Source organism: Theropithecus gelada, chromosome 2 (genome assembly GCF_003255815.1).
Source record: "Theropithecus gelada isolate Dixy chromosome 2, Tgel_1.0, whole genome shotgun sequence".
Lineage (NCBI taxonomy): Eukaryota > Metazoa > Chordata > Mammalia > Primates > Cercopithecidae > Theropithecus > Theropithecus gelada.
The window spans coordinates 118,558,521-118,574,203 of NC_037669.1; the positions used below are offsets into that span (position 1 = coordinate 118,558,521).

Here is a 15,683-nt window from a genome sequence, read left to right on the forward strand (position 1 = left end):
TCAAACACATATAAAGGAAAGGCATGATCACAAATATATACACCTACTACGTACCCATAAAATTTTTTTTAAGGTTTAGAAATTTAAATTTAAAATAGGGCCGGATGCGGTGGCTCACGCCTGTAATCCCAGCACTTTGGGAGGCTGAGGTGGGTGGATTGCCTAAGGTAAGGAGTTTGAGACCAGCCTGACCAACACGGTGAAACCTTGTCTCTACTAAAAATACAAAAACTAGCCAGGCGTGGTGGCGGGCACTTGTAATCCCAGCTGCTCAGGAGTCTGAGGCAGGAAAATCACTTGAACCCAGGAGGCGGAGGTTGCAGTGAGCCGAGATTGCACCACTGCACTCCAGCCTGGGTGACAAGAGTGAAACTCCGTCATAGAAAAATAAAAATAAATAAATAAAATAAAATAAAAATTGTTTTAAAAGAAAGGCATGAGAAATCATTTCCTCTCAATTTTGACTATGGTAAAATTTCCACAACTCTAAATAACATAAGCAAGTGGCAAGTGCTAAGGGTGATTACTATAGTATACAGAGCAAAAAAAAAAAAAAATCATCTATATGTGCATTTTGAATTTGCAGCTTCCTTATAATTTGTATTTGTATTTGGGGGTAGATAAAGTAGAAGAAACAGAAGTTGATGCAGAATGTGCCTGACTTACCTCCCAACTCACTAAGACACATCCATCAGGCATACAAGAAATACAAGGTGCTTTGCACTGTCCAGGGGGCCCCGCAGCAGTGGTAATTTCTGAGACATCAGAATAGGGACCGTACTGAAAGAAAACACACACACACACACACACACACACACACACACACATATGTATATATGTGTGTATGTGTTTGTGCATGTGCGTGCATATAAAAGCTTATAACCAAATAAAGGTTAGGCTAACATCATCATCAACACAACAAATTTACAAATATTACCCAATGATTTTAACTTTCAATTCAATGTGTATAAATTTTTCTCCTACGTACATTCCCTGAGTAGTAGACGTCTGTCATTTTTTTAAATGGAAAATAATTAGTTGGTTGACAAAATATTTTCCCTTTCTTGGGACATCTGAAATAAAAATATGCTGATTTTTGACAAAACAGGACAATCTGCTTTCATATTTCTCAGAGGACATCCAAGAAAACTAAGTCAGATGCTCACTGCAGTTTAATTTTTAATGCATAAAAGTATACTTGGAATTGTTGGTGATCGAATTCTAGGTATTTCTTCTAGTTACTGGTACTTTCCATTTTGAAAATGAAGGCTTCTGTAATGTTTTCTCAGTGTGTTCCCATCACCTCACCTATTCAAGGGTATCCACGGCAATTCTGATGTTACCATCAGTGACCACACTGCTCAGAGCCGGGAATTGCTAGAGACTTAGCACACTTTGAGAGAGTCACAGCCACCTGAACCACCCATTTTAATGGTGGCATATTTGATACTTCAAAGGTTTGGGGCAGAGTAAAAACTTTCCAGGATAACAAAATATATGACTGTCTTTGTCAAAATGGGAAAAAAAGACGGGGAAGAAAAAAAAAACACCTCTCAACATAACATGCAAAGATGCTTGGGAGTTGGGGAAGCTCTCTGAAATGGACCTCGGAAGATGACTACAGCAATATATATGGTGAATTTCTAATACAACGTGAATAAACCCAAGCTGAAGATAGTTTCTTTATATCCTATAAATCCTTTCACTGATTTATAGGATAAATCAGTGAAAGGGCTGAGAAAAGTACAACTCACACCAGCCCAGTTGCACATTTATCTTTGTTGTGGCAGACAGTGACTGAAAAGTTGATGAGAGAATGGGGTAGACACAACAGTGTGTTCACCACCATCCATCTTCTTTTCGCTTACATGATTATAAGTTCAGGTGCATAGGCGTTAATGTTTAGACTTTTTTGTTTTCACTTGAATATCATTGTTGTGTCTGAAATTCTTTTCTATTGGAGAATTAGAAGAAATCCACTTTCGGGTGCTCTGCCTAAAAAATAGCCCTTCTTTTATTCCTTTACTTTCTTAATAAACTTGCTTTCACTTAAAACAAAAAGTCACTGCAAGTTGGGCTTTCTTATTTTTTAAAAAAATCATCAATTAGCTAACTATATTTATTTGCAGGGAGCCCATCTATACAAACCACTGGCACTTTGGATGGGACATTTAGCATTAGCTGGCTTTACCCACGCCCTTCTGCCCGCTTTTATGCTTCATCAATCTCTAAGCCCACCCAAAAGCCTCACAGTTAATGGGACTCCCACTGCTCATTATTCATCTCCCCCCAAATCTACATCATTTGGCAATTTTAAAGAAAAAAAGGACAACCACCTTTATGGATATAACACAGACATATGTATTCTCAATCTCTGATAGCTCAACTTGACAACTCCAAATGGAGCAATAGAAGGAAGGCCAGAGAGTCCTACAGTTTTCACTTGAAACAAAACAAAAACAAGCTGGTGTCCCCAGCCACTACCCCTCTCTAGTTGTAAAAACTGACCTAAGATGTTGCTGGTTCATTTAGACAAGAGAGTATAAAACTTTTATTAGAACTATTATATATTCCTAATTTCCCTTAACTGATAAAGTCAATAGAAGAAAAGGAAATTTTCTGAAAATTGTCAAAAGTATCTACAGGGTGATATCTTTATTTACCTTGAGTGCTGTCTTCATAGAATGATATGAGGACAAAAGAAACAAAAAACGTCTAATGCTGGGTCTATGTGAAATCACAACAATATCAACTCAGAATTAAGATTTACAGACACTGCATTAATCGTTGTCAAGGTTGCATTAAGACTGCCAAAAATTTCAGGAGGCTAGAGACAGAAGTGCTAGCACTTTGGGTTCTGACTGTGCATTCTGATTCTGGTTACGGTGTATGGGCTTATACTCACCCCTCCATCATTCAGAGCCCGCACCCGGAAGCGATACACGGTTCCAGGAAGCAGGTTGCCGACAGTGCACTCCAGCTCTGGGCCGTGGTACACCTCTGAGGCTACGTCTTTGGGCTCCGTCATCTCCACGCTGTACTCTGAGACCTCACAGCCACTTTCAGATGCAGGAACATCTGGGAATGAAGAATTATTTTCATCTTAGAACACTTTGTACTTCCAGTTGACCAAACTGCACCAGATTTCACACAAGTTGTGCAAAATATCACATAGGTGGCCTGTCCTCAGTATCTCCCTTACAAAAGAATCCCTGCCCACCAAAAAGAGTTTTAAAAATAAAAGTTTCTGAATGATGTTATCCATACTCTCCAAAGCAAGTCCATTGAAGTTTATTTAATTACATTGATAAAATAATCCCCAAATCATAGGAACATTAGATATATTTCTTCGTATTTTAATGCTAGGTAAATGGAAGAAAAAGAAGCAAGAAAAATCTCTTTAATTTGAAACCAAAGGTCATATTAAATCAAAATACAGGACCCCAGGTTGGCACAATTTATTATACTTTAGACATAAGTGGTGGGAAAAAATAGTCTGCTAGAGAGTTCTGTACATTTGTATTTATAATTACACATGTTGTAAACAGCTTGGCACAACAAAAACGCTAATACAGTTTAAGTCAACACTGTAAAAACATCAGGACCCACACAGGACAATGCAGCAGAGGTGGTTACACACAAAGACGAGGAAGAATTCCATGTGATCTTATAAACCATTCTTTGGTTTAATTTCTAAATTGAGTACAAAATTTTTTTCCCATTAATAAAGTTGAAAACTTTCTGAAAAAGACTGGCAGTTCTTGAAATACTCCCTAGAAAAGTGTCCCCGGAAGTGTGGGGGATAAACCAGGTGTGTGGCACCATCAGGAAGAGGAGGATGAGGGACAGTGTTGGGGGTGTGGATGGGGGGAATGACACACATAAAAAACCTGGGTCAACATACTTCAAGAGGAATATGGATATCTTCAACAGACAAAAACATACATGGTCTTTAGAAGAAAGCTTTGAAACTTAACTACAAAGCGTAAGTCTTCATCTCCAATTGTCCAAACTACCAATGTCAACGGGAAGGTTTGTTCACTCACCCCACTCTAAGTGGACTTCTTTGTGCTTTGGTCTACCCAAAACCCTCGGTGGTCGACACTGACCTGGTGCAATGCTTAGTGTGCGAACAGGGAGACTTTCAGAACACTGCAGGAGAAACACCAGAGAGAACCATCTCTTAGTTACTGTGAATTTATCAGACCTCTACATATTAGGCAAATTCCACCCCATAACTGCAAATGTTACCGAAAAGGGGTTACACACTAAATGTGTGCACATTATGGTAAGCTTTTAATGTAATTAAGATCTTCATATAAATGTATGTGTGTGTGTTTTAAGGGTGGTTATAGACTTCATATGGCACTGGGAAAAACAAAAATGATTATTTTTGAAGTTAGATTAGCAGACATGAGTACTGTATATCCTAAGCAATTCTTTTCCTTTAATTCAAAATTAGAAAGACCCTTCATGAGGACAGAAGAGAACACAAAACGACATCTGGATGAAATTTTAAAATGGTACCATAAATGGCCAACCATTCACATACAGAGCAGAAAAGCAAATAAACACAATATTAATCAATTGATTCTGACATTAACCAGCAGGCACTGTTAACGCTAAAATAAGTAGGCCTTTATTTTGCAGGATCTGGTTGTGTAAGGCTAGTGATATGGAAGCTGACCTGATTCCTGAGACAGGAGAAAATCAGGTAGAGCTATACAGCTCAGCCACATTCAATTTTCTCCCTGAGAAGCGGCACAGAGGAAATGACCTCTATGCATTTGAGCAGTTCAGACTCAGTGTCACCTTGTGTAGTGCCTCACACATAGGAAGTACCACTGATAATCTCAGCTTTGATTTGGATTTACTCCACCCTGGGAGGCACTCCAGAAAGCTTCGGCACTGTATAAAGATGGTCCAGCTGGACCTTCTCCTCACAGGGAGTGTCTACATGGGCAGTCTAGATGTCCTAGTACCATCCTTGGGGGCAAAAGAAAGTAAACACAAAAACTGATGTTGCAAGTGGGTTGACTAGAAAAATTAGGCATTCAAACAGCAGGTATTCTCTTGAAAAGTCAACCCAGCACAGGGCTGTAAGCCACCATCTCTCCTTCTCTTTCATTCTAAATTATTAGTGGTTTCAAATCATACTGTTAAATATCTCTACAGTGAAAGTATCTTTTGGCATCTCATTTCTCACTCAGTTTTCTGAGTGTTAAGTTAAAACCATTTAGATAACAATTATTTCATTTCTAGAGTACTCCATGTATATTTATTAGGTTGTTTTGAGCCTATGAGAGTACAATGTGGTTGAAACTAAGACTCCTGACATGTTAACTGGTTAGTCTAAGGTCATATAAATAGTAGAAACAAAAGAATGGATCTTGCCTACAGATGTGTACGTTGGGTACCACAAAACTTAAGGAGGTGCCATTCAGCTCAGTCATCATGGATTTACATTGTTTTTACAACAACTTTCCAGCAGATGGCAGTAAAGTACCTTGAGGAAGGTACGTCTCAAATTCTTAAAATTGATAGACGTGATAACAGCAGTGCTGCACAGGTCTTATCTTTTCACTAGATATTCTATAGTTTTTTAATCATTGCAATAACCGAGGTCTCCTTTATTTAGTCGATACAAATTCCAGATAATTTTCAACCATCACAGGTGATTACGTCAAAGACTTCTGAGAAATAAGTGAGTGACAAATGTACCTGAAAATACCACAATTCAGTAGGGAATCATTTAGGCCTATCTTATACCTTTAAAGAGCAATTCAAAAAGCTCCATTTTTCATTTCCTGACTTGATACTATCAGGTTGCATTACCAAGATACATTGTTTAAACTGCAATTTGATTCTGATGTTACAGACAGCTGGTCTGAATTTGATCAAAGAGGTTTACTTTCATATGGAAACAAAACCAACCTGGCTGTGTCCACCAGTACTGATGCAGCATGCTCGGAGTTTGTACAAAGTGCCTGGTTTCAAGTGGGTGAAGGTGTATTCGGTAGCCGACCCGCTGTAGGCCACTTCCCACTGATTCGCTGTAAAACAAGACTTATGCATGACTTTATGCCTCTTGTAAAAAATGTAGTATATCAGCCATTGCTGACAAGAAAAAGCTCTATGTTTTCAGGAAAACCAACATCTTCTTTTTCTTTTTAAATAGCCAGAAAGCTCTTCCTTTTTATTTTACAAAGTTAAATACCAAAATAACATGGAGTCATTTTTAACATTTAGTGTTGCTGGCTAGACTACCTATTATCACCACGATTACATTGGCTATGAGGTTTGGATGTGGGAAACCATAATGAAACGTGCAGTTGGCATGGAAGGAGTGGTAGGAGACACAGAACAGGGGTGGGCAAGCTATGAAATGCTCCTGGTGTGAGGAGGCCTCAAGGGCAGCCAGGCACGGGGCTACTTCTTGGCCACGAGGCTTCTGGCAAGTCTGGGGCAGCATGCAAGAATTTCTCCCTGTTCTTATCTGCCTGGAGGTCAAAGGTAGTGAAATCCTCTTTTAAAAACTGGGTCTTCTGACTGCCTTCATGGAGCCCCACTTAAAAGACAAAAATTACAGGCGGTGGCTCACGCCTGTAATCCCAGCACTTTGGGAGGCCAAGGCAGGTGGATCACCTGAGGTCAGGAGTTCGAGACCAGCCTGGCTAACCTGGCAAAACCCCGTCTTACTAAAAATACAAAAATCAGCCAGGTGTGGTGGCGGGCACCTGTAATCCCAGCTACTCGGGAGGCTGAGGCAAGAAAATCACTTGAACTCAGGAGGCGGAGCTTGCAGTGAGCCAAGATCGCACCACTGCACTCCAACCTGAGCGACAGAGCAAGACTGCGTCTCAAAAAAAAAAAAAAAAAAAAAAAAAGGCAAAAATGCCTAGCAGAGTGACAAAGACCAAACGTGGCATGACCCAAGTGATCTGACCACTCTGCAGAACTGAAGAGAGAAACAGTCACCAGGAGTCTGGGTGCCCCCTGAGGCTGATGCCGTTGGAAGCAAGACCACCCAGGGCTGCCTCGGCGGCCTGCCTGACTCACAAATCTGGGCCACCAGGAGGCTCTTCACTCCTCTGCTTTATTCCCTTTCATGCTGTGTTTCCAGCTGACCACTTTACAAAAGCCTTTTACTACATGAAGTTGTTTTAGGAGAAATGCTTTTACACTATTCCCTGGTATTTTAAGTAGAGTAACTTCCACAAATTCCCCCAGCAGTTTATTAGTTTAGATTCATGATAGAGTCACATGCACTAAGGCCAGATGAAAAAAGGGAATAGTAAAGGCAACTATCCTGATATTACAAGTCGAAAAAACCTGTACTGAAAAGGTGACTGGGAGCAAAGATTACTGAAAAGATTCACTCACTCACTCAGTCATGCAGTGGCAAAGTTGTTAACTGTAAGTCTAGAATGGCCCCTACTTTTGATTTGATTTGTCATCAGTAGCTAAAGGGAGCCATGAGAATTCAAAACATACTTAAATATTCATAAGGAGCCATTGGCATACACATGACTTCTATCCTAGGTGGGTTTTTCTAATGAAGAAAAGCTAAACCAGGTTTTTTTTCTTCTTCTTCTTTTTTTCTTCTTCCAAGACAGGGTCTTGCTCTGTTGCCCAGGCTTAAGTGCAGTGGTGTGATCTCAGCTCACTGCAACCTCTGCCTTCTGGATTCCAACGATTCTCCTGCCTCTGCCTCTCGAGGAACTGGAATTACAGGCGCATGCCACCACACCCAGCTAATTTTTGCATTTTTTCTAGTAGAGACAGGGTTTCCCCATGTCGGCCAGGTTGGTCTCGAACTCCTGACCTCGTGATCCACCCACCTCAGCCTCCCAAAGTGCTGGGATTACAGGTATGAGCCACCACGCCAGGCAGTTCTAAACCAGGTTTTTAGCACAAAATATGATTTTATGTTTAGAACAGCTGTGCTCATCTCAAAAGAATTCTGTTTTCAGCTTAAAATAGGACCCAATAGATTTAAAAACAAAAAAAATTCCAGGTGGTTCTCATGGTACAGAATAAAAAGCCAGCCACACATCAGCACTGCTGTAAAAGTTATATCAATCCTGTCTGTTTTAGGCATAAGCAGTGCCATTTTTTTAAAAAAACTAATGGTTAGAGGAATTATTACAGTGGTGAGATGATATGTCATTTAAAAAGTTTTAAAGACTATACTTTTCTCTATTAAAGTCTAATGAACGAAAGAAAACCTCAGAATTTTTAAAAAGGCACTAAGGAATTTTATTTCTAACATTTGTCCCATGTTAATCCACCCAGTATAAATAGTAATAAATAAATAATCTGAAGTAAAATGACAATGAAGTAGGAAAGAAATTTTCTAAACTTGTTATAAAAGTGAGACTCTTGTCACTAGCTCACAACACTATATATTTCATGCACGGGAATTTGTAGATTACTCAACCCACTCCTTCACTATCTCCACCTCACTATTCCTGCTGATTGCCTCTGATACTTCCTTTGCTTATAAGATTTTTTTTTTTTTTTTTTTTTTTTAAGATGGAGTCTCACTCTGTCACCAGGCTGGAGTGCAGTGGTGCAATCTCGGCTAACTGCAACTTCCGCCTCCGGGGTTCAAGCAATTCTCCTGCCTCAGCCTCCCAAGTAGCTGGGACTACAGGCGCACGCCACCACACCCAGCTAATTTTTGTATTTTTAGTAGAGACAGGGGTTTCACCACATTGGCCAGGATAGTCTCGATCTCTTGACGTCGTGATCCATCCACCTCGGCCTCCTAAGATGCTGGGATTAGAATGTGAGCCACCGCTCCCGGCTGCTTATAAGAATTTCCAGAAAACGTATGGCAAGTTAGGAGATGAAAACACTAAATTTATCCAATTAATTAGGAATTCTAGTTGAAAAAAAGACATAGAAGCTGAGTGTGGTGATTCATGCCTATAATCCCAGCACTTTGGGAGGCAGAGGTGGGAGGATTGCTTGAGGCCAGGAGTTTAAGACCAGCCTAGATAACATAGTGAGACCCCATTACTATGAAAAATGTATTCTTCCTCATCTTCTGAGGCAGAAGAATCACTTAAGCCCAGGAGTTTGAGACTGCAGTGGGCCATGTTTGTGCCACTGCCCTCCAGCCTGGGTGACAGAGTGAGACCATGTCTCAAAAAACAAAACAAAAACAAACCAAACCAAAGAAACAAAAGCAAAAGATCAACCAAACAAAACACCAATGAAAAAGATACAGAAAAAATTTTAAATAACACAAATGTAAGTTTCAAGCAGACTCTGATCTCTGGTGCTGTGTTTGAAATAGAAAAACGGCCAATATGTGATTAAAGTTTGTTTACTGTAATAATAGTTCTATCTTTAGAATTAATGGTTGCTTGCTATTACTATAAAGATGTTTACTATATCAGAAAATAGAGCTTGCTACTGGCTTTGAATAAAACAATTGCCAAAAAGTTCACCTTCAGAATTTCCATCAGTAATCTCTAGCAAGTACTTGAGGATTTCTGAACCACCATTGTCCTTAGGAGGATCTGGAAAATAACCAAATGTCTTATTAGCAATAAAAGGATATTGATTTTTATCGGTAAACATCATCAGGACTCATAAAATCACATACCATTATATTATCTTAATGCTAGACTTGACCAAAAGGCAAAATAATTTATTTCACCAACTCCACTGTTTAAAAAAAAAAGAAAAAAAACAAAAAACAAAAAACCAGGAATCTCTGAATACTATCAGATTATTCAAAGTTCTTAAATCTAGAAATGTCAAAGAGCATTCGTGTAGTGAAATATGAACCAAAACTGATCAAGTTGTTGAATTTACTTGAAGGTGCTCTTTAATATATTTGATGATTTTTATATCAGATGATATGTTCATATTTCTTATTTTATTCTTTTTATTTTACTTATTTTATCAGTGATCAGATTTTTTTTTTTCCCCCTCTGAGATGAGTCTTGCTCTGTTGCCTAGGCTGGAGTGCAATGGCTCCATCTCGGCTCACGGCAACCCTTCCTGGGTTCAAGTGAGTATCCTGCCTCAGCCTCCCGAGTAGCTGGGATTACAGGCACCCACCACTACGCCTGGCTAATTTTTTTTGTATTTTGAGTAGAGACAGGGTTTCACCACGTTAGGATGGTCTTGAACTCCAGACCTCAGGTGATCCACTCCCCTCGGCCTCCCAAAGTGCTGGGATTACAGGCATGAGCCACCGCGCCCAGCCGATCAGATTCTTTTGAGTGATGGAAAGGAACGGAAAGAGAAGTACAAAATTTATTGACAAAATAAATAAAATATCCAAATGGAATACGTCCATTCTAGCACAGTTTCCTACCAAGCAAACTTTACATCCCAGGTGAATGTGGTATGAAACCAGAGGTGTGGATCAATGAGTGCCAGTGCACCAGCAGACAGCCTGAGAAAGAAGGTTCTGGCTTATTACTAGAGCCCTAGGTGCCTTGGGTATATAGACTACCCATAACTCTGTGCCTGCAGGAATTTTACTTTCTGAGCAGAAAAACACTTTCTTTGCAGCCTAATTTTGCAAAACTATAAAGAATGTACCTTTATATTGTCTGTCTGCGTCTCGATATTCTTAGACATAACGGAGATTTTTCTAAAAAACCTTAAGTTTTACTTATATATAAATGTAGAATATTCACTTCCCCTCTCCTTCACCTGATTTCCATTAATGTATATATATTTTAGTAGATATTTACAATAATAATTATAAAGGTAAATATTATAGCATATAGCTGTTGTGTTGACAGAACTTTCTGAGGTTCTTTGAGAGAAAAGCTCTATGGTCTGGCTAAAAGCACATCTAAATTTTTATCATTTCTCTGAATTCTATCCATCTTTCGGGGAAACAGAAATCCTAATAATTCTATCTCACAATTATTAGGTAACTTGAAACAGTTAATATGTCTCAGTGGTTGGTGTAATAATGTTTTAAATTCTCCTTATATTACTTGGCTGCAAGGTAAAATTTTATTGAAGATTTCAACTTTTTTTTGCCTATTAGTTAATATTTTTATGACATTAGTAAAAATGATATGCATAACACTTTTACATATTAATTATCAACCTTCTAACTGTATTCATTTTATTGAAATAATCCACACAGCAGAGGTGAGGCACAGTATCCTTTTACCAGACAACCTCAAACTCCTTATGAACTTTAATACTAAAATTTCCCAAACAAACACCAATGAAAACAAAACTATCCCTAATTCATTGCAACTTAAACATTCTGTATGCCGAAGTTTACTTAATAAACCTAAATTTTGAAATTTATTTTCAATATTAACTTTATAAACCAAATTTTTCTCTTAAGTATTGCTAATTTTTTAAGGATGAACTATTGAAGAATGAACGATGCATGCAGAGATTACTACATTCAAATCAATGCCTCAAAAATACAGGAGAAAAGGTATGTAATACAGGAAAATCATAGAGTAAATGAGATACTCTTAAAAATCATCCATTTTAATTTCCACTAAAATTTAATTGTCCTTTATGATTACATTTTAACGAAACTGTCCATTCCAATTTGTAGACTTCTCAGGATGTTTCTCACACATATATTCCGAATGTAGAAAACTTCTGCAAATAATATTATCCATAATTTTTTTGGCTTGTCACTACTAAAATTAATCATTTTAAAAAAATATATCCAAAGAAAAAAAAATACAGCAGCAGCAGCAGCAGCAGCAGCAGTAAAACATACCCCATTTGACACTAAAGCCATGAGATGTAACTGGGCCTTTGACAAGTGGTCTGGTAGGAGGTCCAGGCCTGTCAGGACTCGTCGTACAAACAAGAACTTCGCTTGGACAGCTTTTTCCTTCCGTATTAGAAGCAGTCAGCTAGAACACAACCAAGGAAACGTTAACATGCTTTAGTTATCAGGGATCACTAAATTAATGGTCACTTTTTAACATGGTGAGATGAAGGCACCCATAAACTCAGACAGACACACATTTTTTTCTCTTTTAAACTCAAGTATCGATTTAACAGTATTTATATTATAAATCATTTACTGTATAGTTGGTTATTAACAATTAAAAATAAAACCAGCTGGGCATGGTGGCTCATGCCTGTAATCCCAGCACTTTGGGAGGCCGAAGTGGGTGGATCACCTGAGGTCAGGAATTCGAGACCAGCCTGACCAACATGGAGAAACCTCGTCTCTACTAAAAATACAAAATTAGCTGGGCATGGTGGTGCATGCCTGTAATCCCAGCTACTCAGGAGGCTGAGGCAGGAGAATCCCTTGAACCTGGGAGGCAGAGGTTGCGGTGAGCCAAGATCATGCCATTGCACTCCAGCCTAGGCAACAACAGCGAAACCCTGTCTCAAAAAATAAAAAAATAAAAATAAAATAAAACCATAAGGTGGGTTTTAAAGATATTTTTACCCTTTCAAAAAGACATAATAAAACAAGTATGTCATCACCTGATTTGTATTGTTTCGTGAAAGGAAAATGTGGGGTGAGTGGGGACATAAAAATAGACCCACTTTTTAAAGAGTAGGGCAATGCCACCTTGTGGAGAAATGTTAGCAGTATAGCTATGTTCTCATAGCCAGCATCAATAATAAGGGTTTTAAAAAATGTTAAAAATTATCATTTCCTTCAAATAGTCACATACTGTACTTGATAATTTGGCAACTATTTATTGAGTGATTGCTACGTGCCAAATAACAGCATTTGGTCCACCACTTAGAGAAGAATGTGTGGAATCAGAAGACAATCCTATCTTCCAAAATACACACTTGTCATACTAGAAAATATGGTGCTGCAGAACATTGTTTTGATCTCTTAGTGATTATAAAGTCGTATTCACTTTTTTGGCTACTACACCTAGTCCTATAGTAACGTTAATGGTGGCTGTTAATGACCAAAGACAGCCCAGGTCGGGAGGGGGTGGGTCATGGAAGAGAAAATTAAAAACAAGTGAGGAAAAATAAATGGGCTGAAGAGCAAAGAGAAGTCTGATTGAAAAGAAAAAGGTATGGAGTGCAGGTGAGTGACAGGTACACTCCAGCATCTGGTATGCCTCTTCCCAGGCAAGGGCACCTGGCCATGCTGCAAACGCAATTTATTACAGCACATGATGACAATTTTTATGCTCACAAACTGGTTTTAAAATTAAAGCATGGGCCAGGCGCAGTGGCTCATGCCTGTAATCCCAGCACTTTGGGAAGTCGAGGCGGGCAGATCATGAGGTCAGGAGATTGAGACCAGCCTGGCCAACATGGTGAAACCCCTGTCTCAACTAAAAATACAAAAAAAAAAAAAAAATTAGCCGGGCCTAGTGGCGCATGCCTATAGTCCCAGGTACTCGGAGGCTGAGGCAGGAGAATTGCTTAAACCCGGGAGGCAGAGGTTGCAGGGAGCTGAGATCGTGCCACTGCACTCTAGCCTGAGTGACAGAGAGAGACTCCATCTCAAATAAATAAATGAATAAATGAATAAATAAATAAATAAAGCATGGTGTGCACTTTATAAATGTTACTTTCAAAATGTAAAGTGCTGTCAACTTCAGTTTTTAACCTGTAGAGACAATCTGACATGGTAAATGGTGAAATAGAAAACAGTTTCATTTTTAAGCAGTTCAGGCAGCAAAATGACTGACTCACCCTGAATTTATACTGTGTGCTTCTTTTGAGATTTTTCACAGTACAGGTTAAATCCTCTCCAGTGTATTTTGGGTGGAAAAGGTTATCCTGAAAAGGCAAAGCCAGGAAGAAACATCAGTATCAAAAATTCTGGGCATTAAATACCTTTGAATATAGGATTTTTATACTGCCTTTCCCTACCATCAGCAGCAACTGGCCAGAGGTCTGGTAGCTACTTTTGCAAAAGAGAAAAATCAGAAGCCCAGAGTATTGTGGATAGCACTTGAGTTTTAAATAAAAATTTATCTCCATCACGCTGTAATTTTTCCTGGGTCTGGTCAAATTTATTGTGACAAATGAGTTAAGTACTTTTTGAAAATACATTTAACATTTTTAATGTTGTCATGAAAAAAGTCCTTTGTACTGAGGTCCTCACTATCAAGCTACAATGTGCTATGCAGTAACGTGTGGCTGAGCTTCCTGACCACACAGTGCCCTCTTCTGGCCAAGGGAGAAAGGACAGCTTAGATGGGAAAGGGCATAATCCTTTAGGAGGGCAAACATCCCACTAAAAGTTGAATTCAGGGAACTCATTCAATAGTTCTGTCTCTATCATTCTATCATTCACTCATCAAAATACTACTTAGCACCTTCTCTGTGTCTGGTTGTCCTCTAGGCTCTAAGGATTCAGCACTGCTCAAGAACAGAAAAGGCCTTGCCACAAGAAGTTCACATTCCAGTGGGAGAAGACAATACAGAAAAACTACTACATATGTCATGTAGTGTTAAATGCTATGACAAAAACTAAAGCTAGGTAGGAGAATACAATGGTGGAACTAGTGAGGGCTTTCTACAGCTGCTGGAGGTAAATATGGCAGCCATATGTGGCTCTTTGAATTTAAGTTTATTACAATTAAAAACTCAGTACTGACTGGGCGTGGTGGCTCACAACTGTAATCCCAGCGCTTTGGGAGGCCAAGGTCGGCAGATCATCTGAGGTTGGGAGTACGAGACCAGTCCGACCAACATGGAGAAATCCTGTCTCTACTAAAAATACAAAATTAGCCAGGCGTGGTGGCGCGTGCCTGCAATCCCAGCTACTCAGGAGGCTGAGGCAGGAGAATCACTTGAACCTGGGAGGCAGAGGTTGTGGAGAGCCGAGATTGCACCACTGCACTCCAGCCTGGGCAACAAGAGCGAAACTCCATCTCAAAACAAACAAGCAAACAAACCCTCCATACTATAGGCCAACAAGCCTTATGTCAGGTGCTCGAGAGTTGCATGTGTGTAAGTGCCACCATACTGGATGGCACAAATTATAAAATATTTCCATCATTGCAGAAAGTTCTATTGGGTGGTGCTGTTCTACAGGGTGATCAGGGAAGGACTGTCCAAAGAAATGACATATGAGAATAGACCTGAAGAAAATGAGGGAAGGGAGTCAAAGACATCCGGAAGGACATTCTGGCCAGAAGGCAGAACTGCAAAGGCCTTTAGGCCAGAGCACACCTGGTGTGTTTAAAGAACAGACTAGAGGCTGGCTGGGCGTGGTGTAATCCCAACACTTTGGGAGGCTAAGGAGATCACGAGGCCAGGAGATCAAGACCATCCTGGCTAACACAGTGAAATCCCGTCTCTACTAAAAATACAAAAAAAAAAAAAAAATTAGCCAGGCATGGTGGCAGATGCCTGTAGTCCTAGCCACTCGGGAAGCTGAGGAGAATGGCGTGAACCTGGGAGGTGGAGCTTGCAGTGAGCCAAGATTGCGCCACTGCACTCCAGCCTGGGTGACACAGCAAGACTTCATCTCAAAAAAAAGAACAGACTAAAGGCTGATAAGACTACAGTGGAAGGAACGAGGAAAGTAATGGAGAACCCAATCACACAGGACCCGGTGGGCACTGTAAGAGCTCTAGGGATTTTACTGTGAAAAAGAGGGGAAGGCACTGAGACAGGAAGGATTCTGAGCAGGGCGCTGACATGATCTATTTGTATTTTACAAGATCATGTTCTCCACCCAGGCTTTGCATGGAGAACAGGCTGTAGCCTAGTAAAGATGA

The 15,683-nt window shown here is 39.6% G+C and overlaps 1 protein-coding gene across 2 annotated transcripts in view; it reads right to left on the minus strand.

Annotated features, from left to right (window-relative positions):
* The window catches only part of FNDC3B (fibronectin type III domain containing 3B), a 364,055-nt gene that overhangs the window by 53,681 nt on the left and 294,691 nt on the right, over nucleotides 1-15,683 (minus strand). For both annotated transcript variants that reach the window (XM_025375210.1, XM_025375209.1), the window contains exons 14-20: nucleotides 13,645-13,731; nucleotides 11,732-11,870; nucleotides 9,459-9,530; nucleotides 5,935-6,053; nucleotides 4,047-4,152; nucleotides 2,906-3,078; nucleotides 667-780 (exon numbers count right to left, since the gene is read on the minus strand). In XM_025375210.1, coding sequence (XP_025230995.1) covers nucleotides 667-780; nucleotides 2,906-3,078; nucleotides 4,047-4,152; nucleotides 5,935-6,053; nucleotides 9,459-9,530; nucleotides 11,732-11,870; nucleotides 13,645-13,731 — 810 coding nt within the window. The remainder of the gene's footprint in view (nucleotides 1-666; nucleotides 781-2,905; nucleotides 3,079-4,046; nucleotides 4,153-5,934; nucleotides 6,054-9,458; nucleotides 9,531-11,731; nucleotides 11,871-13,644; nucleotides 13,732-15,683) is intronic.